The sequence below is a fragment of the Chiloscyllium punctatum genome, chromosome 2, assembly GCF_047496795.1.
Source record: "Chiloscyllium punctatum isolate Juve2018m chromosome 2, sChiPun1.3, whole genome shotgun sequence".
Classification (NCBI taxonomy): Eukaryota; Metazoa; Chordata; class Chondrichthyes; order Orectolobiformes; family Hemiscylliidae; genus Chiloscyllium; species Chiloscyllium punctatum.
Genome location: NC_092740.1, coordinates 66392405 through 66420227, shown reverse-complemented (window position 1 = coordinate 66420227; position 27823 = coordinate 66392405). Strand labels below are relative to the sequence as shown.

Here is a 27823-nt window from a genome sequence, read left to right as displayed (position 1 = left end):
TTAAAATGGCTTTTTTCACCTCTTCATCCTACCCAGATACCTCCTCTGATAGGGATGAGAATACCTCACTAGCCCTATGTACAAGTTTCATTTGGATCAACAAAACCCACTTGCCACTGGCCACTGCATTTGTTTAGCCATCTTTTCAAATGAGATGAAAAAGGCTTCCACATCCTTCTCATCAAATTTAGGCAATGCTTGAACATACTTAAACTGTTTCTCACTAGGCTTCTGACAACCAGGGGCTTGCTCATCCTCCCTCTCTACCTCACCAAGCCTACCCTCAGCCTTTATCTCCACCCATTTAAACTGACTTTCCTTTTTAAGTGTCAATTTTTGAAGTTCAAACACTCTTTCTTTCTCTGCTCTGTCTTTTTCCCTCTCTTATACTTATTGTCGTAACTCAAACTGTTTCATTTCTGCTGCCCTTTCCTTATCTCTCGCCTCGAATTCATGCTGCTTCATTTGCAATTGAATTCTTGCCATCTCTATAGATTCTGATAGTTTCTCCAGCAAGTTTAAAGGCTGAGCTACTGCTGTTATTATCTCTCCTTTCCTCAATGAAGCAGGCAGTTCCAATTCCTTTAATTTATATTGTCTGCTAGTGTTCCTCCCAAAATGTGTCACTTCTTTGCAATGAGCTTCACCCAGAAACTATCTATCCACTCCACAAACTTGTTGATGTCCTTTTGAATTTCGACACTGTCCTCCTCACAGTTTGCAATGCTTCAAAGTTTCAAACAATCTGCAAACTTCAAAACTGTCTTCTGCACATCAAAGTCAGGATTTTTATATCAGGAGGTGCAAGGGTCCTAATAACAACTCCTGGGAATTCCACTACAAACGTCTCTCCTGCCCAAACAAAACTTCCATTGACCACTATTTTCTGCATCATATCTTTGAACCAAATTTGCATCCATGCTGCTACATTCCCCATACTTCCATCAACTGTAAATTAACACAAGTCAGAGAAGGAAGTGCTAGATGGCTTGAAACGCATAAAGGTGGATAAATCCCCAGGACTTGATCAGGTGTACCCTAGAACTCTGTGGGAAGTTAGGGAAGTGATTGCTGGGCCTCTAACTGAGATAGTTGTATCATCGATAGTCATAGGCGAGGTGCTGGAAGACTGGAGGTTAGCTAACATAGTACCACTATTTAAGAAAGGAGGTAAGGACAAGCCAGGGAACTATAGACCGGTGAGCCTGACGTCAGTGGTGGGCAAAATGTTGGACGGAATCCTGAGGGACAGGATGCATGTGTATCCACAAAGGCAAGGACTAATTAGGGATAGTCAACATGGCTTTGCGCATAGGAAATCATATATCACAAACTTGATTGAGTTTTGACAGAGTGGTTAACATGATCTACATGGACTTCATTAAGGCGTTTGACAAGATTCCCCATGGGAACCTGGTTAGCAAGGTTAGAGCACATAGAATACAGGGAGAACTAGCCATTTGGATACAGAACTGGATCAAAAGTAGAAGTCAGAGGGTGGAGGATTATTTTTCAGATTGGAAGCCTGTGACCAGTGGAGTGCCACAAGGATTGGTGCTGGGTCCACTACTTTTTGTCATTTATACAATGACTTGGATGTGAGCATAAGAGGTACACAGTTAGTAAGTTCGCAGATGACACCAAAATTGGAGGTGTAGTGGACAGCAAAGAAGGTTACCTCAGATTACAACAGGATCTTGATCAAAATGGGCCGATGGGCTGAGGAGTGGCAGATGGAGTTTAATGTAGAAAATGCAAGGTGCTGCATTTTGGGAAAGCAAATAAGGGCAGAACCTATACACTGAATAGTAAGGTCCTAGGGAGTGTTGCTGAACAAAGAGACCTTGGAGTGCAGGCTCATAGCTCCTTGAAAGTGGAGTCGTAGGTGGGTATGATAGTGAAGGCGGCATTTGGTATGCTTTCCCATATTGGTCAGAGTATTGAGTACAGGAGTTGGGAAGTCATGTTGCAGCTGTACAGGACATTAGTTAGGCTGCTTTTGGAATATTGCATGGAATTCTGGTCTCCTTCCTATCGGAAAGATGTTGGGAAACTTGAAACGGTTCAGAAAAGATTTACAAGGATGTTGCCAGGGTTGGAGGACTTGAGCTATAAGGAGAGGTTGAATAGGTTGGGGCTGTTTTCCCTGGAGCATCGGAGGCTGAGGGGTGACCTTATAGAGGTTTATAAAATTTTGGAGGGGCAAGGATAGGGTAAATAGACAAGTTCTTTTCCCTGAGGTGGGGGAGTTCAGAACTAGAGGGCATAGGTTTAGGGTGAGAGGGGAAAGATATAAAGAGACCTAAGGGGCAATATTTTCACACAGAGTGGTGTGTGTGTGTGGAATGGGCTGCCAGAGGAAGTGGTGCAGGCTAGTACAATTGCACATTTAAAAGGCAGCTGAATGGGTAGATGAACAGGAAGAGTTGGGAGGGATATGGGCTGGGTGCTGGCTGGTGGGAACTGGAGATGAAGACTCATGGATTGAAGTTCTTTATGTTGAATTTTGAACAGTTCTATGAAGCCCTTAGAATAGGATGGTGAGTAGACCAGCGCACCTGAGAAGTAGAGGATATATAGTAAACTTGGTTATCTTGCACTGAAGAGTTAGTGTTAGCTCAAGATCAGAAGTGGTTGGAATAAACCCTGAAGAGGTTCTCCTGATGAAGAGCTCATGCTTGAAATGTTGAGTCTCCTGCTCCTTGGATGCTGCCTGACTAGCTGCGCTTTTCCAGCACCACACTTTTTGACTCTGAACTCCAGCATCTGCAGTCCTCACTTTCTCCAAGGTTGTTTAAAGTGGAGCACATTTAAGTGTGTGATACCTTCAGGAAAAAGCTCTCGGCAGTGCCAGTCTGAAAATTGAAGCCAGATGTTACTTAAATACAACCAGGTGTTAGACACAGTGACTTTGGTATGAGTGTTAAATTAATGGTGTTTTGGGCGCTGTACTAGGAGTATATTTTGGATATCATGCAAAGCAAATTGTTGCTTTTCAATTTATGAAAGAGTATCTTGGAATTATACTTTTACTGTGGCTCTTTTTAAAATAGTCCTTTAAATTTGTACCATACACGATTGGCTTAGTTCATTCTATTTTATCTTCATTTTTTTAGTCAATTGATTTCTGATTTATTGTTAAAGCAAAATCTGCAGCATTGTATGTTTATATTTCAGCAAGACGCCATTTCATGAAAACCAAAACATAACAAAACATGATCTATCATGCCAGGTTCCTGTTTAGGATTTATCTGGTAGTAACCATGATGGACGGCATGGTGGCACAGTGGTTAGCACTGCTGCCTCACAGCGCCAGAGACCCAGGTTCAATTCCTACCTCAGGCAACTGTCTGTGTGGAGTTTGCACATTCTCCCCGTGGGTTTCCTCCGAGTGCTCCGGTTTCCTTCCATAGTCCAAAAATGTGCAGGTTAGGTGAATTGGCCATGGTAAATTGCCCGTAGTGTTAGGTGAAGGGGTAAATGTAGGGGAATGGGTCTGGGTGGGTTGCTGTTTGGAGGGTCAGTGTGGACTTGTTGGGTTGAAGGGCCTGTTTCCACAAGGTGAGTAATCTAATCTAACATCAACTGGAATCATAACATGAACACATCAACTGCATTACCCTCATTGGTCCTTTGTCACCTCAAAAAGGAAAAAAACCTCCAAATTGGTTCAATGCTGATTCTTCCGAATCAACCCACTATTTTCTATGTGACCACTAATTCCATACCAAAACAAAAGTTTCCAGAAGCTTCCCCACCACGGATATCAAATTGACCATTATCACAAATAGTTGAGGGCAAAATCCATTTTAATTGGTTTTATTAGCTTATGTCATTACCAAGTCAAGGATAGTTCGAATTTAAACTTCCTAGGACTGAAAAAAGCCTGTTCACAAAATATTAAAGACATGCAATTTTAAATTGGCCAGAGCAAACAGATGTGGCCAGCTGACTGACATGCGAAATCTACAAAGCTAACAAATAAAATATCTAGATACAATTTAAATCCAATCCACTCAGATGCAGAATTCCAAACTCGGACAGAATTCCACACAGCAGGTAATGCTATTTATCTTACAATAAAAGAGATACAAATACCAGAAGGGTTATAAACAAACTTTAAAAATGGTAAAGAATGAGAAAGCTAAAGGGAATAGTCACAATACCAGTACTTCAAATCTTCAAGAACAATCTTTGAACTATTTCTTTTTATACAGTTTCATTATCAGGACTACTGTTTTAGCAGTTCAAACCTCATTTAGTTAGTGCTACCTCTATAAATTTTGACAGAAAACTGACTTATTAAAGCAGACTGGCAAGAAAAATAAACAAGATGCTTTCTGGATGTTAAGCAGGAGGCTGGAAGAACATGGCATGCCAAGCAGCATCAAGAGTTGGAGAAGTTAGCGTTTCGGGAGTAACCCTTCTTCATTACACCCGAAACATTGACTTCTCCACCTCCTGATGCTGCCTGGATTGCTGTGTTCTTCCAGCCTCTGGCCTGTCTACTTTGGAATCCAGCATCTGCAGTTTTTTTTTTAAATCTCTTCTGGATGCTAAGGACTGTCTAGCTGAGGACTTCAAATGAATTCTAAACTATTACACATTTTAGAATTTGAGAGCTGGATTGGGCTCCAGTTCTTATTTCTTACCGAAAGGACAGCCAAGTGTATTATGTTGCATAAACCCGTCATAATGTTCATATCAAAGGATTATGGTCTTGAGACAATATCAAAGGATTATGGTCTTGAGACAATATCAAAGGATTATGGTCTTGGAAGTTTTTGACAAATTCATCAATGATTGATTATCAGAAATTGACAACCACATGCAAGCAAATTTATTCAGTTTTACTTGAACAATAAATTTACATTTATGTTATAGGATTCTGAAGTTTTATTGAAAGCACATTGAGTCAAAGTATAAAAGGGCAGGGTGTATGGAGAGTGTTGGTTGTGGAGGAGAGTCTGCCAGAAGAGGTGGGAAGGGAGATGGAGAGCCAATTAAAGGAAATCCAGCATCTGCATGCTGAGTGGTTAAAATACAAAGGACAATAATTAATGTTGCACGTAACAAAGGCATAAATGACTATTTCACAGTGATATAGTGGATTAACAAGGAGAGTCACTGAATGTAAAGACCATAAGGTATTGGAAGAATTAAACAGTATATGAAAAGATACGGGAGGTCATGCCTGTGGGGAGGAGAAAAATTGGGAATTTAAAATCAGAGTATTGATAGGAACCTGAATATGGACACACATGTGGATAATTGTCAAGAGTCTTAATGAGATACAGATTTTGAATCAGATGAAGGCTATGAAAAGAAAAGGACAGCATTTTAACAACTGTTTATTAAGCAATTAAAGCACAGATGCGGATTTCATGATTAGATGGGCTGAATTATGACCATAGGCAGATGCTTCCAATGGGGAACGGGCCATCTTTGAGGCCAAGAGAATGTGGGGTCTGAAATTCAATGATGATCAAATAGGATGTTCGGACTGTAAGGAATAGGTAAGTGGGAAGGTGGAAGACCAGTAGTGAGGGATATTGGATAAATCAACTCCAGTGATGACAAATACTTAACCAAAATTAACAAGGATTGATTTGGTTAATCCATTAAGGAGATTAATCTTCTTTAATAATTATATCTTATACCGTATAATAAGAATGATTTCCATATGTGTATTAGTCTGGCTACTTAAATTTGTTCCAATGGTGGCTTCAATTCTCCAAACTTGGCACAGAACTCACATTCCTCTCGGGTGACTAGAAATACGCTTAGGAACATGGTACTTTTCACATGCAAATATGCTTAAGATTGCAAAGCAAGTGGAAACCAGCTCAGACAGGCTCTTTAGTTTGTCCTGAATAAATCCAAGGTGAAGAGCTTATTAATATATGCAAATTATTTCACACAATTTACCTACTTGAGGTTTAATTTAATCAAAGCTGAATTCAATTATAGGAGCGAGCTTCTGTTTTCTTGTTTCTAAGGCTGGACCTTTCAAGATTCTCAGGTGTATCATGCCAATCTGTTGTCAGCCTTACACAAATAAATAAGCTGGAAGGTAGAGCTCCATGGCAGTGAGATGAAACTTTATGTACACATTGTTCAAGTAGCTGATACAAGATCAGTAATACCAAGCGTTAGCAAAGTGCTGCATTTTATTATTTTATAAATCTGAGATAAAAGTTAAACATTCTGCAAGTAAGTTAACATCAGTTGCATTTATTTCCAATCATTGATTTGTCAACCTATTTGTAGTTTCTTCCTGATTTATGTAGTCTGATATTATACTTGTGTTATTCAAAGACTAGGAATACAGGTTAACCAGACTTAAGTAGCTTTTCATTTCCTCAGGATGCTTCCAAGTGCAGAGGGATGTGAATCTTGTGCAAGCAAAAAGACAGCCAAAACATATGCAGTTAGGCCCCACAGCAATGAGATAAATGAGCACTTGATTTATGTTGTTCTTGGCTCTTATTCAATACTACCATTGAGAGCTAAGTGGGATGGTTTGTAAAGTATGTTTATCATTCCGGAGCTTGGTTCAATTAAATTTTGTTGTTCAGCAAGAAATTTTTACAAAACTGGAATTCAAGTTTGTTCCCCACCACTGAGATTGATTAACTTGAATAGCCTGTGATATGGTGCAACAAGATAAATAGTAATGCATCAGCTGGGACTCTGCAAAAAAAAAACTCAGAGTTCTCCCTGGTCTTTTGAGTTTTCCAATTTTTTCTGCTCTTAATACCTGTGGCAGTGAAAAGTTAGTAATGATTTTCCAAGGCTTTGATATCCTCACTTCAATATATTTTACACCAATTAGATATTTACCACTTGGATTTAAAACAGAGCAGCAAAACGTGATTGTCACTGAAGAGAACATCCCAATATAATCTGTACACTAAATTAGTGTTTTTGCTCTCCCCCTCCCCTAACCCTTGCCACATACAGACACAATGGTCTGGATAATTTACTTATATCCATTGTCTCATCTAGGTTTAAGAACATATATAGATTACCCCACTTTCAATATAAAGTCTCTCCACTCAGCACTGCATACGTTGGGTACCACGTATATACCATTACGCATGAGGACAGTCATGTGAAACTTCAGTACAGGCATTTCAAACTTTTAAGATGCTTGTCAATCATCACTCACTCTATATCACAGTCACTGTGATCACTGACTAAATGATGATTCAAGACAGGCTCAACTTTGGAAATGACTTTTATTGTTGATTATATGCAGGGTTATATTATTCAGTTCATCTATAATATGCTAAAAGATTATGTACAATATATTAAACTCAATATAAAATTATATATTTAAAAACACAATAAGTATCCAAACCCCTCCTGGAATATTGAGCATTTATGATTACAAGTTCACTTGAATTGAAGGACAGTGTCACTATCATAAATTGGAACTGGTGGTAACATGAATGTATCAACAATTGTTTTTAATGCACTAATTATTGCCAAAATGGCTCAATCTCTCCATGTAACCATAGATCAGTTCAGATGGAATTCCTTACTGAGTCATTATTGATAAAAGTATCCCAGAAGATGCAGAGAAAGTTCCACTTATTCCATAGAAAGGTAATTTCAAATAAGCCCATACTATCCAGAGGTGATATGCAGTACATGTAATCCAGTGCAGAGTTTGGAGCTAAATTCCACTTAGAATTACAAAGCAAGATATACTCCTTAAATTATACCATTGTATTGTATCCTGGTAGAAAAGCCTGCTTCCACACAACTGTGTTGCAGACCAGGTTGTGATGCAAATACTGCCTTCAAGGGGCTCAGGATCAATTTCCTGCTACATACTTACAAGTACACACAAGCAGTAAGTAAAAAGTGAAAGTAAATTGGAGGACAGGATTATTTTTAGTCATCTCTATGTAATAGTTTATTGATTAACAAAGATTCCAGATGCAGATTAGAAAGTATTTTTTGAAAGTATGCAAATTTAAGTTCTATCAAATTTTAGTTTACTGCGTATTAATTTATTTCCTAGTTTGTTGAAGCACAACTGAAATATTCACATGGGTTAGTAACAAAAATAGAAGATTCAATGTGTGCTTTTCAAATAAAAGAACTGCAAATGGAAGGTTGAGGGAGGAATGGAGAAGATGCAAAGTGTTTATATTTGCAAACAGTAGCTGCATTCTGCTTCCAAAAGACATTTTTTCAGATTTAATTGTTGGCAGATTTAGCAAACACAACCAAAGCTCCATAGTATAATACAATCTTTGATTACAGCAAGGCATATGGTCAATCATCTCAAAGAAATCTGTCAAAAGCAAAGTTATAAACATGCATTATAGCAAAACAGATTCAAAACGGAGGCCACAGAAATTAAAAAGCAGGTCATGAACACAGATTAGGACATAAAGAGCATTAAGTTTACACAAATAAAGATATCCCTTCTTTCGCCACCTAAAATTTAACACTTCAACTTTCTCTTTGTAAAGGTTAATTTTAAGAAAGTTTCAACAACTGCAAATTTACCAGTCAAGAATATTCAAAGAGTAAATATTGTCTAATTTTATTAAGAGACACATGACTAACACAGCACATTGCAATGTTATAGCTTAATACTAATGTAGTCATTCAATTGTATACAGGGAAAAAATCCATAATCATTCCAAGTTCATACATAGTGAATTACAAATATGTTATTAAACTCTGAGTAAAATGTCCTGAGCAATCTAACACCTGTCCTGACATTGCCATAAATTCTCACTTAACAGGAGTTCAACTATAGTATTTTTAACTCCACTAAAAAGGTCTTTCAAGATTGGACAAATCAAAGTGTTTAGCTACATTACAGCTAGCTGGTCAAAGAGATCTCATCATATTTTATGGTCAAACTATTCCTCAAGGCAGCTGAAGTCACTTTTATAATACAAATACCATATATACTGGGAAGTTGGGTATCATGATTATTAATTGAACTCCACGTGAAGCTAGTTATTCAGCTCAATACCATTGCATTCTAAACATTGTTCAAATTTTACATAACTGGTGTTTCTTTCTTTATTGGTATTTACTTGCAATCTGACTAATGTCTGAACAAGATCACTTATTGTGACATTGGTGATCCCATTACAGGTTACATTGGTGACCTCCATTTAAAATAAATGATGCAAATTCTCTTTTAAAATCAATACGAGTAGAACCTGGTTGCACATATATCTTAGTGTCCATGCTGGGGGAAAGATGACATCTCAGGCTTGCAATTGACAGTCACAGTTTTGTGCTTTAAAAAAATTACAGTAGCTATTCAGACTCCTAAATTTGGCACCAGCTGCTGCAATGTACCAAGTGTCACATTCTTCAGCTGAATGGCTTTAGTAGCATGGAAAAAACCTTTAATTAATATCTTACAAGCAAATTCTAGAAATCAATTTCAGGATAATTAAAGCAACTTTGAATGCAAATACTCATTTGGGTGCAGGTACTTAACATTCAGTCTCAACACTGAACATCTGTTTAATATTGCTTTGTCACTGAATATTAAAAGTTATTCAAGACTATTAGTTTAGGAGATAATAGGGCTTGAGCTTAAGTCACATTGCAGATTCAATTTTTGGTCCAGCTCAATACCAGATGTTCGTAAACATGCAGTTCATAATGCTTAGAAATGGATTCTGCATGGCTCATTTAAAGCAAAACTATTTGAATTTTGACTATCCTTTATCAAGGTTTTCAATCATACAGGAAAATAAAGAAGCTATCTGCCTTTATAAAAGATTTTAAAAACTGTGGCATGCTCTCCATAGGACAGAACACAACCTGACAGTTTAGAGGTGTTTTTAGAAAGTCAACTTTGTTGTGCTAATGCTACATTTGAGCAGATCCTTCTATCACAGAGGCACTGTACTTATATATAATGCCACAGCATTTACCTCCAAATTCTCTCATCCTATGCAATATCGCTAGTAATTACAGAACTCAATACAAAATTCCACACTATTCTATAGACAAAGAAAAATATTATTCCTGCCAATGGAAAAACTCAAAGCTGCGTTTGTAATATTAATAATATTCTTAGATGTGGGACAGAGGCCTGGAAACAAAATAAATTATATTGATTTCTACATATTGCTTTATTTAAAGTTAGATACAAACTACAAAAGGAATTCTTTAATCCTATTTGACTAGGGTACTTTTCATATGTTCAGAATAATTCCCGTTTCAGAAAAACAAATGCCAAAATAGAACACAGAATGAGATTAATCTTTCAGGTTATCAGAGCTAGTTAAAAATTCAAAACTGAAGTTTGAAAATGTCTGCTATTGCTGACTATATTTAATTTACATTATTTGTTTCAATCATCCATTTGACTGAAATTTATTAAGCCAGTGTAACTGCTGTAAACTTAATCATTAAAAGGAACTTTAACAAAAATAGATGAGAACTGCTTTTCCATTTTTAGCCACACTATTTACTACAAGGACAGATGTCAGAATAAATTGCACCCAGCCTCCTGACAACAAAACTGGAGACATCTTATTAGGACACAAAAGCAGGTCAGATGTTTCTACCATAAGCTCTTGTTACGCAACTCTGTATTTCAAAGAATCACATCTAAAAGTCTAGAAGGCATCAATGGAGACAAAATATTAAATAGGAGTCCCAGAATGGTTTAATCAATTGTCTACTGTATGTATATTTCAACTCCCAGTGGTTGTCATTGCATTTTAATGCTAAATCACTTCAGGCCAGCCTATTTGTACCAGGTAATTAGAAAGAAAAGCAAATGCATTATCATAAAAGCTGACAGAAGACCTCTGCAAAACTGGCTAAAGAATGCAATCTCTAGGTAATGAACAAATGATAAACCTTCAAGATGTAATGGACAATTAATCAAATCTGAATCCTTATATCTGAAGAACTGAAGAATGAAAAAAAATTGCAAAAGTTATATTAATGTAATTTTAGTTCAGGAATCTTTGAAACTCCCTTTTTCCCAAAAACACAATGTCAGATTGGAAAACTGAAGGGGTCCATTAATCCCACTGAGTTAATTGTGTAACATTATCCTCTGGCTAAGAATACCATCTGAATCTAATTTCTAAAATTATATCAGTAGCTTTTAGAGAGGTGCTGACAGGTTTCTAGCAAGTGCAGAAGACCGTCTCTTCACCTTGTTCATTTTGTAAATTCCCAACTGACTTCAATATAAGCAGGCTTTTAAAGATTAGGCACCAGTGTAATTCTGAAGATAGATCAGACATAAGTTCCAAAAGTTTGATCAGTGTCAATTAGTAAGTGAGAGAACCAACACTTAAATTACTCTATTTATTGAAAAATCATCGAAAAATTGTAACATGACTAGATGGGAAAGAGCTAAATTAAAATCTTCAGCTTTATGGATATTTTTGCATCTTCTGAAAGCTTGCTGTAGCATTGCAGATTAGCATCAAAAGACAAATTCTACATTCTGTTCAGCACTTGCATTTATTAAGTTGCTTGAGGTGTGCAGAGCAAACAAGGAGAAAAAAAAACTATTAAATTACTAAAGATATCACAATAAATAAAAGAGGCCATTTTAATTTTTAAGTGCATTTCATGACTTTAATTGTTGATTCACATGGATGCTGACCTAAACTGATCACTTAAGAAAGAACTGAGAGGGCTCCCCGCTTCCAAACCAACGTATGCAGTTTGCTGCCTTCTATTATGGAAAAGTAACACAAGCTCACAAAGCATCTAGAATAATATAGGGGTGGGTTAAAAAGCTGGCTACAATGGAGTTTCTCATTTATCACTGTTAGAAGTTCATTACTTTCGTTCTGAAAAACATTCCCAGTCAAAAAACAGTTCCAAAAACAGAAATTGCTGGAAAACCTCAGCAGGTCTGGCAGCACCTGTGGACAGAAATCAGAGTTAACATTTCAGGTCCAGTGACCCTTCCTCAAAACTCCAGTCCTTGTTACAACAGGTCCAGTGCAAATGGACAGCAAGAACTACGACTCTGCACGTAGTTGCCTCCTGATATATATCAAATATTTACCAGTTTAAACTGCAGACAAGAATAAGTTATACCTTCATATAACTGCAAAATATAGCTATTTCAAATTAACCTTTATTATTAGATAGGACCTAAATAGCTGTTTATCTACTTAGATCGAATTTCAACTGCTTTCCAATAATAGATGCTTATGCAGTTATTACTTAAAATCTAAGTAATAAAATTTAGAAAAGTTAAACTGAAGATGACTTTTGACGATAGATTATTATTGCTACAAAATAATAATTAGCAATTCTTCAGCTATTTCATATTACTCCTGTCATAACAAAAAGGTGACAATTTTAACCATTTACCAGAATTGGGATGGAACATATTCTGGGATGGAACATATTCCACAGACACTATCTAAACCCACAATAATCCTATGAGAAGGAGAACTTATTTCATAGCCCGGTACAGTTTGTATAGAATCAATATTCCATCAAGCAAGTTAAATATCACCTATCAAGTTTTCCAGTTCATCCACTCCCCTCAGTCACAATGATATTCGGGCAAGTATCACACTGACTTCCATAAGCCCAGTGCTGTTCCTTGTGCATTTTGAATAAAGCAATTAATTTTATTTTCAAGTTTTATTTCTGCTGAACACACGTTCCCCTCTAAGTGTGAGATGTTGTAGCTGGTACTGCAGTACCTCTGTGTCCGCTGATTCCTTAATATTCATTTTATCCAGATTTAGGTAATCCAAGGATTTTGACTGGGCCCTCTTTCCTTTGATGAGGCAAATTGGCAAAGGTCCATGTAGACATTTGCTGGATTCAAAAGATAGTGACTTGATGGTTTGTTCCCCTGAACTAGGCATTCGCCGCCGTCTTCTACCATTTGCAGCTGGGATCTCATACGGTTGATAATATCGATTCTTCGTTTTATAGATGCGAGAACTTCTGGACAATCCTACATCATGTTGCTTAGTATGTTGACTGGCCAAAGTTTCTGCTGCATCTGGCTCATTACCTGACCATCTTTGAGCCAATTTTAAAAGTTCCCCACCAGTAGCAAAGCCAACCAAGTAATTGGTGTCCATGTGAAGAATCTGATAGCTAGGCACAGTCTGCTTTACAGGAGAGCATGGGGTGCTGGAACTGCGAGGCTTCTCAGGCTCTGTTTTACTCAGACAGTTTACTTCTACAGCAGGTGCAGAGAGAACAGGCATGGTTGTCCTGGAAATACCACTGAGGTCCACCTCCATTCTGAAACTGGCAGCTGTCAGGCTAAAGTACAACATAATACTTATTATAATAGTTAACAGAAAGCAAGTATAACATTTACACAAGGTTAAACATTGGGCTCTGAAGACATGACCAATCTTCTTAATAAGACCATAAACAATTAATCAGTAACTGAATAAACTTCAGCTCTTTGGAGCCTTGTAACTTAATCTCTTTAATACACTGGAAAGTATTTAAACAGGTGGGTGAGCACTGGAGTACAAACTCCATGTCACAGACATAAAGGAACAAATCTACCACAACAGAACATCCGATTCTGCAAGCAACCATAACCTATATTCAAAGAAACAGGATCCAGAGCAGTGTGATCAGCTTTCAAATAGATGGTTTATGATATGAAATTTCGAGCAAAACGCTGCATGCAAGTTATACTGTGGCAACTAAGCCAAGTCATTTAAGCCAAGTAACAGGACTGTCAAATACACTAGTAAATAAACATTTCGTTCAAACATCATTTAAAATATCATACCAAAGCTGCAAATAATCATTATTCATTTATTTGCTTGAAGCCTAGCTAGTATGCAGTAGTTTAAAATAAAGGGTAGTTTTTGTTTCAATTTTTGGTGTCGGTGTTTAACTAAATTTGGCAATGCAAGGCCAGTGTAGGCAATGTGAGTCTAATTCATATTGAAATGGACAGCAAAGGAAGAGAACACTAAAGCAGTTCATGTAAGGGACAATGAATTGATCTGAAATATTAACTCTTTGCTCTCTCTGGATATAACCCAATATGCAGAGTATTTCTTACATTATAATTTGGTGAATGACAATTACAAATGCATGTATAGAAGGACTTAGAGTCAAGAGGCACAGAGAGATGCACAGCACGGAAACAGACTCTTCGGACCACCTCATTCATGCTGACCAGCTATCCCAACCCAATCCAGTCCCATCTGCCAGCGCCTGGCGCTATCCCTCCAAACCCTTCCTATTCATATACCCATCCAGATGCCTTTTAAATGTTGCAATCGTACTAGCCTCCACCACTTCCTCTGTAGCTCATTCCATACACGCACCACCCTCTGCATGCAAATTTGGCCCTTAGGTCTCTTTTATATCTTTCCCCTCTCACCCTCTAATTCTGGATTCCCCCACCCCAGGGAAAAGACCTTGTCTACTTATACTATCCATGCCCCTCAAATTTTTAAACCTCTGTAAGGTCACCCCTCAGCCTCCAATGCTCCAGGGAAAACAGCCCTAGCCTATTTAACCTCTCCTTATAGCTCAAATCCTCCAATCCTGGCAACATCCTTGGAAATCTTTTTCGAACCCCTTCAAGTTACACAACATCTTTCCAATAGGAAGGAGACCAGAATTGCATGCAATATTCCAACAATGGCCTAACCAATGTCCTGTACAGCCGCAACATGACCACCCAACTCCTGTACTCAATACTCTGACCAATGCAGGAAAGCATACCAAATGCCTTCTTTACTATCCTATCTATCGGCGACTTCACTTTCAAGGAACTATGAACCTGCAATCCAAGGTCTCTTTGTACCTCCAATGCTCACATCCAAGTCATTTATATAAATGAGGAAAAGCAGTGACCCAGCACTGATCCTTGTGGTACTCCACTGGTCACACACCTCTAGTCTGAAAAACAACCCTTCACCACCACCCTCTGTCTTCTATCTTTGAGTCAGTTCTGTATCCAAATGGCCAGTTCTCCTTGTATTCCATGCACTCTAATCTTGCTAACCAGTCTCCCATAGGGAACCTTGTCGAATGCCTTACTGAAGTCCATCTAGATCACATCTGCTGTTCTGCCCTCATCAATCCTCTTTGTTACTTCCTCAAATAACTCAGTCAAGTTTGTGAGATATGATTTCCCACACACAAAGCCATGTTGACTATCCCTAATCAGTCCTCGCCTTTCCAAATACATGTACATCCTGCCCCTCAGGATTCCCTCCAACAACTTGCCCACCACTGACATCAGGCTCACTGGTTTAGAGTTTCCTGACTTGTCCTTACCATCTTTCTTAAACAGTGACACCACGTTAGCCAACCTCCAGTCTTCCAGCACCTCACCTGTGACTATTGATGATAGAAATATCTCTGTGGGATACTAGGGAAGGGATTGCTGGGCCTCTTACTGTGTTCTAGCGTACACCTGATCAGGTCCTGGAGATTTATCCACTTTTATGCATTTCAAGACATTCAGCATCTCCTCCTCTGTAATATGGACATTTTTCAGAATGTCACCATCTATTTCCCTAGATTCTATATCTTTCATGTCCTTTTCCACAGTAAATACTGATGCTAAATACTTGATTAATATCTCCTCCCATCTCCTGCCTGCTCCACACAAAGGCCACCTTGCTAATCTTCGAGGGGCCATATTCTCTCCCCAGTTACTAGTTTGTCCTTAATGTTTTTGTAAAAATGCTTTGGATTCTCCTTAACTCCATTTGCCAAAGCTATCTCCTGTCCCCTTTTTGCCCTCCTGATTTCTCTCTTAAGAATACTCCTACTGCCTTTATATTCTTCTAAGGATTCACTCGATCTATCCTGCCTTTACCGGACATATGCTTCCTTCTTTTTCTGAACCAAACCCTCAATTTCTTTAGTCATCGAGCATTCCCTATACCTACCAACCTTCCCTTTCACCCTGACAGGTAGATACCTTCTCTGGATTCTTGTTATCTCATTCCTGAAGGCTTCCCATTTTCCAGCCGTCCCTTTATCTGAGAACATCTGCGTCCAATCAGCTTTTGAAAGTTCTTGCTTAATACCGTCAAAATTGGCCTTTCTCCAATATAGAACTTCAACATTTAGATCTTGTATCCTTTTCCATCACTATTTTAAAATTAATAGAATTATGGTTGTTGGCGCCAAAGTGCTCCCCCACTGACACCTGTCACCTGCCCTGCCTTATTCCCCAAGAGTAGGTCAAGTTTTGCACCTTCTCTAGTAGGTACATCCACGTGCTGAATCAGAAAATGTTCTTGTACACTTTTAACAGATTCCTCTCCATCTAAATCTTTAACATTATGGCAGTCCCAGTCTATGTTTGGAAAGTTAAAATCCCCTACTGTTACAACCCTATTATTCTTACCAATTTTGTTTCTCAATTTCCCTCTGACTATTAGGGGGTCTATAATACAATCCCAATATGGTGATCATCCCTTTCTTATTTATTTCTCAGTTCTACCCAAATAACTTCCCTGGATGTATTTCCAGGAGTATCCTGCCTCAGCATAGCTGTAATACTATCCCTTATCAAAAACACCACTCCCCCTCCTCTCTTGCCTCCCTTTCTATCCTTCCTGTAGCATTTGTATCCTGGAACATTAAGCTGCCAGTCCTGTCCATCCCTGAGCCACGTTTCTGTAATTGCTATGATATCCCAGTCCCATGTTCCTAACCATGCCCTGAGTTCATCTGCCTTCCCTGTTAGGCCTCTTGCATTGAAATAAATGCAGTTTAATTTATCAGTCTCACCTTGTTCTCTGCTTTGTTCCTGCCTGCCTTGACTGTTTGACTTGCCTTTGTTCTCAACTGTACCAGTGTCAGATTGATCTTTTTCCTCACTATCTCCCTGAGTCGCCCCCCCCCCCCCCCCGCCATGCCCCTACTAGTTTAAATCCTCCCAAGCAGCTCTCGCAAATCTCCCTGCAAGCTAATTAGTCCCCTTCAAATTTAGGTGCAATCCGTACTTCTTGTATAGGTCACTTCTACCCCAGAAGAGATTCCAATGATCCAAAAATATGAATCCATTTCCCATACACCAGTTCTCCAGCCATGTATTCATCTGCTCTATTCTCCTATTCCTGCCCTCACTAACTCGTAGCACCAGGAGTAATCCAGATATTACTACTCTCGAGGACCTCCTTTTTAAATTCTGCCTAACTCTCTGCAATCACTATTCAGAATCTCAACCTTTTCCCTTCCTATGTCTTTGGTTCCAATGTGGCCAATGACCTCCTACTGGCCCCTCTCCCCCATGAGAACATTCTGCACCCTTTCTGAGACATCCTTGATCCTGCACCAAGGAAGCAACACACCATTCTGATTTTTCACTGCTGGCCACAAAAATGTCCATCTGTACCTCAGACTAGAGAGTCCCTTAAGACAATCAATCGCTTGGAACCTGACGTACCTCTCATTACATTAGAGCCAGTCTCAATAGCTGAAATTTGGCAGTTCGTGCTACGTTCACCTGGGAATCCATCATCCCCTACATTTTCCAAAACAGCATACTTGTTTGAAATGGGGATAGCCAACGACTCCCGCACAACCTGCTTACTTCTCTTACTTTTCCTGGAGTTAACCCATATATGTGACTGTATCTGAGATTTGCCCCCCCCTTTCCTGTAACTGCCATCCATCACACCCTCTTGCTCTTGTAAATTACTCACTGCTTCTAACTGCCTCTCCTACCAATCCATTCGATCTTATAGGATTCACAACCAACAGCATTTATTGCAGATATAATCCTCAGTAACCTGTAAACTCTCCCTAAATTCTCACATCCAACAAGAGCATATCACTCTACTGAAGGCCATTTTTGCTTTTCAATCTTCAGATCCAGAAAATAGCACTGTCTTATTCCTCTACAAAACACTGCTCCAGGTTAAATTAACACTTATGGCTTATATTTTAAGTTTAATCAAGAGAAATAGCTCAATAAAACACCCAATCAAGAAAGAACCCATTCTACTCACTACTGCAGACTTATTTTAAGACCCTGCTTAAAACATCCATTTATCTGTTTCTGTGCTGTGACCTCTCCAAACAGGTTCCTCCAAGATTAGTTGTGAATTTCACTGTTTTTTAAACTTTCCCAGACATACTCAGATGTCCAGCGACACATGAATTCAACAGCAAAGGCAGTAACTGCTAACTCAGTCAGTAGCAATGTGGGTTTCTTTCTCCCTCTCCTGCACTGACCTCACCATGTGCTTCCATTGTCTGTTTTCTCCCTTTTAAAAACACTGTTGTTTTGAACTTTTTTCCAACGTTCCACAACAAAGCAACAGCATATAAAACATTAATTGCTACTCCTGGAATTTGAGGAAATCACCTCCAACACCTAAAATTACCTCAAAAAAAAAAGCAGCTGTTCCAGCTAGAAGCTTTTCCCGTCCTCCATCATTAGTTACCCAGAATCCTTGAATAATTAAGAACAATATCATGACATTAACAAAACTGGGTGGTGAATCCCATATGAACCTACTCACCTCTTGGAGGCCAACCTCCTTGACATGCAATCAATTGGGTGAGTAACCACGTGGTGAACAAGTATAAAAGCTCCAGAGAAACACTGGTACCAATGTACAGCACAAGGTGGCCATTCTGCTTTTCCGTGTTTGAGATGTCGATTTGCTTCGGAAATCTAAAACTGCTCTCACTGATCTGCTCTCCTTTTGCCTTGCATTCTGTTCTGCCTTAAAATATTTACTCTTTTGAGGGAAAAATTGAGTGTATTTAAGACAGAGATAGACAGGGTCTTGATTAGTAAGGGGATCAAGGGTTACCAGAAGGCAGGAGAATGGGATTGGGAAACATATCAGCCACAATTGAATGCTGGAGAAGACTCAACGGACCGAATGGTCTAATTCTGTTCCGATGTCTTATGGTCTAAGATGCAAAATATGACAATCGTCTAACACAATCAACAATCCTTTGATTCCTTTCTCTTTCATGAAAATGCTGCATCACAAAAAGGCACCAATGCTATTCACCTCAACTGCTCAGTGTTATCAAGTTCCAAATCACACTGCATAAAGAACTTAGGGGAATTTATTTGTAATTATGTTAATGACACCTACTTCTGATCTTGCCCATGGGTGGGAATGTTTTGTCTATGTCTACCTTTCATTATCATAGAAATCCTTATCAAGTCACCAATTTTCAAATTCTTTTTTCTAATCCAAGCTTGGTCCTAATTGATACAGCATGCCAAAAGAGGTTCTACCAATCTAAATCATACTTCTACTTTCTATGGTACCTTTATATTCTGTTTATAATAGAGACCATACTGCCACAGTATGTCATGAACTAAAAGAAAAGGTCCTAGACATGTTTAACATAACACCCATTTCAATTCTACCACTGGGAAAATTATCAAATGTCAGAGATGCAGCAAGAATGCAATGAAAGAACTTTTCTGAATCTATTTCAAAGCGAGAGTTTAAAATTCATGGTTTCCTTCTTAAACCCTCATTATAAGATCTCAGATGCATCTGAATCTCATTACATAAAGCATATATTATGATTTTTGGATGCTGTTCCTTCCTTTCCATTGTGTTCTTCACCCTGACACAAGTAGACATTGCATTTGGGATTCTTGGTGACAACTGCAAATGAAAGCCTGTGTACTCTGACCACACAAAAGGAGGTGGTTGTGTGTTTGTAAGGCAACAAGGTCAGCCGGAAAACTTCATAGGAGTTTCTCAAGGTAGGTCAGAGATGTAATCATACTCATTTGCTTCTTCAATTATGTTCTCTCCATTTTAAAGTAATGACAGGGAATCTTTGCCAAAAATTGCACAATACTTTATCCTACTTGCATCTCAGGTCATACACCCTTACCTTACAACCTAGGCTTGGGTTGATAAGTAACAAATAGCACCAAGATACAGTCAATGGTCACCTTGAACAAGAGAAAGTCTAACAATCTCTCGTGAATATTCAACAACACTACCACCGCCAAATTCCCAACTCTTAACAGCTTAGATATCTCCTATGGTTAAAACTGCAGCTTAAAACCTGGATTTCTTTGTGGTGAGTGTTATCATAAATCTATCTACAAGGCACAAATTGTGTGTGAAGCAATACTCTCCATTTGAGTACAGCACCAACAACACTCCAGATGGTTGGCACAATCTGGGACTGGTTTGGTACAACTTCAGTGTAGCGTGTGCAGCACACCCATAGCCTTAAGCATTTATTCCCTCCACTGGTGCATTGCAGCAACTCAAGCAATTATTCAACAGCACCTTCAAAACATATAACCACTACCAACCAAGACTTCATAGCCCAGTATACTCCCCCACACTACCATTAAGCCGGAATTTCAAATCATGTTTGATGAGAAGCACAGGAGGGCATGCTTAAAAATGAGATATCCACCTAATGGAGCTGCAGCATAGGACTAGTTGCATGCTAATTGTGAAATCAACATATGACAGACAGGACTAAGTGATCCCACAAGAAAACAGTCTGAAATCTAAGCTCTTCATTTCTGCCACAAGCAGTTGTGAATGATGATGGAAAATTAAACAACTCATTCGAGGATGTGTCTCCATTGCCAATGATGGGAGATCCAAGTACATCAGTGTAAAAGATAAGGCTAAAGTATTTGCATCTATCTTTCACCAGAAGTGCCGAATGGATGATTTACTTAACTCTACTTCGGAGGTCCACAGCATCACTGATAGCAGTCTTCAACCAATGCGATTCTACATAATATCAAGAAAGAGTTCAGTATGCAAATGCAAAATGCAAAAGCTATGAGCCTTGACAACATTCCAGCAATAGTACTGCAAATGTGTTCTCCAGTGTCTCACTATATCTCTAGCCAAGGTGGTCCAATAGCACTACAACAAATCCAAACTGGCCAATTTTTTGCCTTAACTCTCAAAAAGAGTGATAGAAGGGCTATTAACATTGCTATCAAACAGCAATAATCGCACAGGTCAAATAACTATTTGCAGAACAACTGTCTGCACACTGAAGCTCAGTTTGGGTTGCACCAAAGCCACTTGGATCCTGATCTAATTGTATAGCTTTGGTCCAAACATGGACAAGAGAGTTGAACTCCAGAGGTGATTTTGAGTCTGACCTTGGCATCAAAGCAGCATTTGAAGGAGAATGGCAGCAGAGTCCTTGCAAAATTGGAGTCAGTTGAAATCTGGATGAGAGAGTGGGTGGGGAACTTGCTGCTGGTTGGAGTCATGCCTAGTACAAAGGGAGATCATTGTGGTCATTGAAGGTCAATCATTTCAGCCTCTACTACAGGAATTCTTCAGCATGCTCCTTTGCAAAACAAAAACAAAACTTAATTCCCTCAGGTTAAGTTCCAAGGCCCATCCTGGAGGTTATCATTGACTGGAAACTGAACTGGACTAGCCATATGAATGCTGTGTTAACGTGAATAGATTAGATGGTGGGAATTCTACGCCAGGTAACATACCTCCTGACTCCCCAAAGCCTGTTCACAAACTGCAAAGCACAACTCAGGAGTGTGATGGAACACTCTCCATTCACCTATATGAGTACAGCTCCAACAGCATTCAAGATGCTTGACACTTTCACCCACTTAACTGGCACTTTGTTCACCACCAACATATATCAGTAGTGTGTACTATCTACAACATGCAATCAAGCAACTCAAAAGTTCCTTGCGCAGCACCTTTGAAATCTGTAATATAACGCATGATAGACAGCTGCATAAGCATTGGAACATCACCACCAGCAAACTTCCCTCCAAACCACACATCAAACTTCCAAATATATCACTAATCCTTCACTGTCACCTGTTCAAGATCCTGGAACTCCCTTCATATATCATGCACTGCAGCAGTTTCAAGAATATCATCATGAGCAATAAATGCTGGCCTAGCCAGTGATACCTAAATCCCATGCACCTAAAGCAAAATACGAACATCTGCAGCTACCCTTCCATTTCTCACACAACTTGACTTGTAACTGTACACTCATTCCCTTACCAAGGTTGGGTCAATACCCTAGAAGAAGATGATATTTTGGATCTATCTTTATTAAAAGTTTGAGTTGCTGACTCATCATCACCTTCTCAAAGGAATTAGAAATGGCAAGGCCTGCAATTGTTGGCCAAAAATGCCTACATCCCACAAAAAAATTGAAACATTATCCTTCAATTTTCTCTGTTCTGTTGAAAACAAACTCAATTTTTCTGAAGTTCTTTATTTGTAACACCTGATGCCAGGTCACATCCCAATAAGTTTGCATTGTACCCTTTCTGCTGCCTCAAGATCCTTCCTATAGTTTGGACACAAAAGCATACACTGTCCTTCAACTATTACCTCACTAGGTATACACACACACACACACACACACACATCTGTATGTTAGATTTTAATGTTTAATTTAGTCTTATATACTTTAAAGCTCTTCTCATGTAGGTCAGCACTCCATGAGCAATTTTTCACTTTATCTACTAGAGTTGCTGTTTTTAATGTTATTTGGATTTTGAACCCTAAACTCCTCTGCTGTTCTGCATTCCCATCAAACGTGCTGCTGTTGCTTATATTGGATCCATGGGAGCCCATTTCACACACATCATGAGAACTCCCTGCATAGCCATTCCTCTGTGTCTAACTTTAGAGCTTAGCACTTTCAATGAACATTGAGTGCTCAGAATGAATTCAGCTTATTTCTTCATTAGTCGAAAGGGCAGTGCTGGGCCAAGTGGTAATGTTCCTGACTGAACTCGTAAACCATGGCCCCAGGCAAATGTCCTGTGCCATTAATTCAAATCCTATCAGGGCATTTAAATGCAATTAATAAATCTGGAGTACAAAGTTAGTCTCAATAATAGGCCATAAAGCTAGCCTTACTGATTCAAAAGAAGTCTGGTTCATGAATGTCCTTTACAAAAGAAATTCTGCTATCCTTACTTGACCCTACATGACTCCAGCATTTGGATGACTTGAACTTGACATAGTAAGCTATTCAGTACAGTAGCACTTGGGGATGGGGAACAACTACAGGCCTTACCAGAACTGTCACATCCCGTGAAGAAAAGTTAGAGGAGAGATTCCTGTTCAATGGCAACCTTCTAGGCTGACCTTTCAATGGTGCGAAATCTAAACTCCACTCTGTTGTCCCCTCGCAAGCTACCAATATTTCAGAGATCAAAATAGAACAGCACCATCACAACCCTATCAATCTCTAAATAATTCCATCGGGGAAAAAAATTATTTGCAGATCTGTATGAAATTTACATGTAGTTTGTAATTAAGTTAACAATAAATCTACATTTAACCAAAATTAACCAAATGATCTCAGTCACAAACACTTCAAGTTTAGACACTACAGCATATTGATTTTGATTGTATAACACATTTAGTAAATGAAATTCAAACACCACATTCTGAACTGTAGACATCAGGAAAAATATTATCTCTCCTGATTATAAGCTAATCGTACTCGATTTCACAAATTCCACTTTTTTTTAATGGTAAAGGGTTTTTGACATACCAAATAGCATATCTCTTTATATAGAGGCTATAACCCTTTATTTATAGACACAATGTGGTCAAAAATGTAGTTGGCAAGTCGTGTCCAAAGCCAAGTAACCGAATGTCTGTTCACGAAATTAATACATACGCACATGTAAATACTAGATCTAATATGATTGTACTATCAGCTATCAAGTAGGATTTTGTATTCATAACCCATTCCCTTTATTACGCTAACACTGCATTATATTTTTAGCATTATCACGCGTCATACCCATGATGTAACTCTAGCGTATCCAACAGGTTAGAAAAACGGTGGTGTAAAACACATCCTTCATTTTTCACTTCCGGCTACTTTCAAAATGAACTATCACGAATTCTAGTGTTCATACTTAATCATTCTCAGAACACCTGAATGTGCCTAATCGGGGTCACAGTGATACTTAAACTCTATCCAATGTATCAAATAGTGCAGTGAAACAGTGTGTATGAAAATGTACTGATATATATAATATATATATATAAAACGTGCAGCGACTCCTCATTCAGGCAGACTTTGAATTTATTGAAGGCAGCTCCGCGTCATTGTAAGCCTCCTGTAACAGTTTCCTAATTTTAAACAGTCATTACGACCAAATATAAAAGAAGCGACACCGAAATAAGTAATTCTGAGAAATTTTCAATTTACTTGGCGGATTCAAGGATACAAAACGGTGGTTACTCCGCCCAGAAAGGTCCAAATCTGCAACCACTGCCCTCCAGTATTTTTTTTTAACATTCACACCATCAATCATCAGAATCCATCATTTTCTATCTACCCCCTTCACCCCAGTCAACTAAGTGGAAAACGATGCAGCTAAAGAGCACAGCCGCAACTGCTCAGTTTCTTGGTCGATTTCAACTCATTTCCTCATCCCACTCTCTCTCTCTCTTAATATCCTTTTTCTGAGAATCGGAGTATTGGTAAATATCACAACAGCGTGTATCGTTTCGTGTTTTGTTATTTCAGTCAGAGGGTTGGGTGGGTTTAAAAAAAAAGAGAAACCAACCTGATTCCGAATGAGTGAGAGACCGGTTAGATGCCAATGTTGCTGCCGAGCCGCTGACCGCGAAAATGCTGTACTCAGGAAGAGAAAGCAGATTGAGTTCAGTTGTGGCAGTGGAGAGCTCCCGGATCCGTCACATGATTCTGATGTTTTAAAAAAAAAGACATGGCAGCCACTAGGAATTGCAATCTGTTAAGTAATGGATTAAACGAGAAAACCCATTCTAACTCTCAGGGTTAAGGGCAATTTTAATTTTTTTGAATATTTTTTAAATGGGCAAATTCTAATCTGGCCCAGTTCCTTATAGTTATTTAGTACAGTGATGTTTGGCAAGAAATTCCTGACGAATCCATTTGTTTCCTCTTGATGTAGATTATATTTTATTCCCCCCCAGCCCTCAAAAAGAAAAGTCTTTTCCCGCCTGGTCAGGCATGTTTCAGGACTGGGAAAAATTCAATGTTGGTTGGTTATTTGAAATGGGATTCGATAAATTATGAGCAAGGAAAACTAGTGCAATGGGTTCTACTATTCTTTTTAAACAGAAAGGCCTAAGAAAAAATAATTAAACAGCCTTTGCTGTGACATTACAACAAAAAAACTCTTGTCAGTTAAACTGTAATTTTATATGACAGTGGAAACTTACCAAGTTAAAAAATAACATGATTCGGACCAATGATGAATCCCAGCCCCTGTGGTGCCCACTGGCCTCGAAAAGCCTCTATTGTACAGGTGAGCACCGCATGCTCCCTCAACAGGGATTCCTGAGCACAGATGGTCAGGATCGACGACCCTCGGACCGAGGAACAGACCCTTCAAAAAACGAGAAAGGGGCTACAGTTCATTCACATGGCCTGGCACCCAACCAACTTTGTTAGCCAATGTTTGCACGGGACTGCTGCATGCAGCACTCTCTGCCCCAGATCCCCAAATTGAAACGGGAAGGACCTGTTTGTAGATGGCCCTCCACAGGGAGTCTTCACTTCTGTAGATGGTTTGTATCCCAGGGTTCCATGATGTGTAGTGTTTACAAGACATATAAAATGACTAAATTACATCTCAATTTGCAATTAAATGCATAGAATTTTTAAAATTCACACATAGGATTTGGGTGTTGTTGGCTGGGCCAGCATTTATTGCCCATCTCTAGTTGCCCTTGAGAAGGCGGTGATGAACTGCCGGATTGAATGGCTGAAATCCATGTTCTGCACATAGATCCGCAATGTTGTTAGGGAGGGATTTCGAGGATTTTGACCCAGCAACAGTGAAGGAACAGCAATATGTTTCCAGGTCAGGGTGATGAATTGCTTGGGGGAATCTGCATGTATCTGCTACCATTGTCTTTTGAGATTAAGTGTTCGTTAGTTTGGAAGGTGCTGTTTAAGAATTCTGGTAAATTTCATCAGTGCATCTTGTGGCTGATATGCACTGCTGCTATTGAGCATCAGGGGAGAGAGTAGATGTTTGTGGACATGGTGCTAATCGAATGAGCTGCTTTGTCCTGGATGGTGTGAAGTTTCTTGGGTGTTTCTGGTGCTGCATTAACAGGTAAGGTAGGAAGTATTCCATCACACTCCTGATTTGTACCTTGTAGATAGGCTTTGCAGAGTTGCTGCGGGATTCCTAGCCTCTGACTTGATTTGTAGCCTGTGTATTTGTATGGCTAGTTCAGTTTCTAGTCAATACCAACCCCCAGGATGTTGATAGTGGGGATTCAGTGATTATGATGCTATTGAATGTCAAAGCACAATGGCTGGAATGTCTCTTATTGGAGATGGTCATTGCCTGGCATTTGTATGGTACAAATATTACTTGCCACTTTTCAGCCGAAACCTAGGTTCTTGCTGTACTTGGATAGGGACTGCTTCAGTATCTGAGGAGGCAAACTGGTGCTGAACATGGCACAGTGAACAGCAAACATCCCCACTTCTGATTTTTAAGGTCTGAGAATGTTAGTGGTAGGAAAAAAAGGCATTTTGGCCGATGATGCCTGCAGTGATTATTTGAAAGAGCTTTGTCCAACAATGCCAACTACTGTTCATAATCTTACGTGTTAGTTGGCCTCATGTATCTACAACTCCTTTTAATATTTATGTTGAACTTCCACCATCCTTCAAAATGGAACATTCTAGACCTTAAATACTCCTTCAGAATCTTTGTATTATTTTAAACACATGAACACTCGCTAAAGATTCTCTCTATCAACAGTAGCACACTTCCTCATTATTTTGCAAAATTCTATTAGATCATCTCTTAGTGTTCTCCATTCCAAGTAAGCAGTCCTAACTTGTCCACATCTCTGCATAATTTAATTCCCTCAGCCTTGGTAACACCTGATAAACCTTGTCTGTATACATTTTAAGTCTTTCACTTCTTTCTTATGATTTGGTCCCTAGAATTGTTCGCAGTACAAAAACAGAAATTGCTGGTGAAACTCAATAGGTAGTGCAGCATCTGTGGGGGAGAAAATAGAGTCAATATTTCAAGTTCTGTGTTCATTATCAGAATGCCTGAGTCTGCTCTAATGCAGTCATAGAGGCATACAGCATGGAAACAAGCCCTTTGGCCCAAATCCTCCATGTTGACTAGGTTTCCTAAACTGAACTAGGCCCACTTGCCTGAATTTGGTTCATTCCCATTAAACTTTTCCTTTTCATGAATCTGCCCAAATGTCTTTTAAATGTAGTTGTACCTGCCTCTACCACTTCCGCTGGCAGCTTTTTCCATATAAGCACCACCCTTTGTGGGGGGTGTCAAAAAGTTGTCCTTCATGTCCCTTTTAAATCTTTCCCTTCTCACCTTAAACCTATGCCTTTTAACTTTGGACTCCCCTACCCTAGGTAAAGATCTTAGCTACTCACCTTATCCAAGCCCCTCATAATTTTATAATCCTCTATAAGGTCACCCTTCAGTTTCCTACACACCAGGGGAAAAACGCCACAGCCAATCCAGTCTCTTCTTATAACTCAAACCTTCCACTCTCAGTAAGTTCCTTGTAAACCTTCTTTGCCCCCTTTCCAGTTTAATACACAGTATTCCAAATGTGGCCTCACCAATGTCTTATATAACTGTAACATGATATCCCAACTCTTGTACTCAGTCCTCTGACCAAGGAAAGCAAGTATGCCAGACGCCTTCTTCACCACCCTGTCTATCTGCCACTCCACTGTCAAAAAACTATTATCTGCATCCTCGGTCTCTATTTGACAACACTCCCCACGAGCCCTGCCATTAACTGTATAAATCCTACCTTGGTTTGTCTGCATTTATCTAAATTAAACTCTGCCATTCCTCAGCCCACTTGCCCAAGTGTTCAAGATCCTT

The 27823-nt window shown here is 39.1% G+C and overlaps 1 protein-coding gene across 3 annotated transcripts; it reads right to left on the bottom strand.

Annotated features, from left to right (window-relative positions):
- Window positions 1-7222: 7222 nt before the first annotated feature.
- Window positions 7223-24621, bottom strand: macir (macrophage immunometabolism regulator). 3 transcript variants are annotated; one of them, XM_072583618.1, is made up of 3 exons: window positions 24506-24578; window positions 20641-20693; window positions 7223-13266 (listed from the first exon to the last, which is right to left on the bottom strand). In XM_072583618.1, exons 2-3 carry the CDS (start codon window positions 20661-20663, stop codon window positions 12621-12623), a joined length of 669 nt encoding a protein of 222 aa, XP_072439719.1. In that variant the 5' UTR covers window positions 20664-20693; window positions 24506-24578; the 3' UTR covers window positions 7223-12620. The 3 variants fall into 3 exon arrangements, with proteins under 3 accessions (XP_072439719.1, XP_072439720.1, XP_072439721.1); XM_072583619.1 differs by lacking the exon at window positions 20641-20693 and adding an exon at window positions 21077-21192 and having other exon boundaries at window positions 24506-24575; XM_072583620.1 differs by lacking the exon at window positions 20641-20693 and having other exon boundaries at window positions 24506-24621.
- Window positions 24622-27823: the final 3202 nt, after the last annotated feature.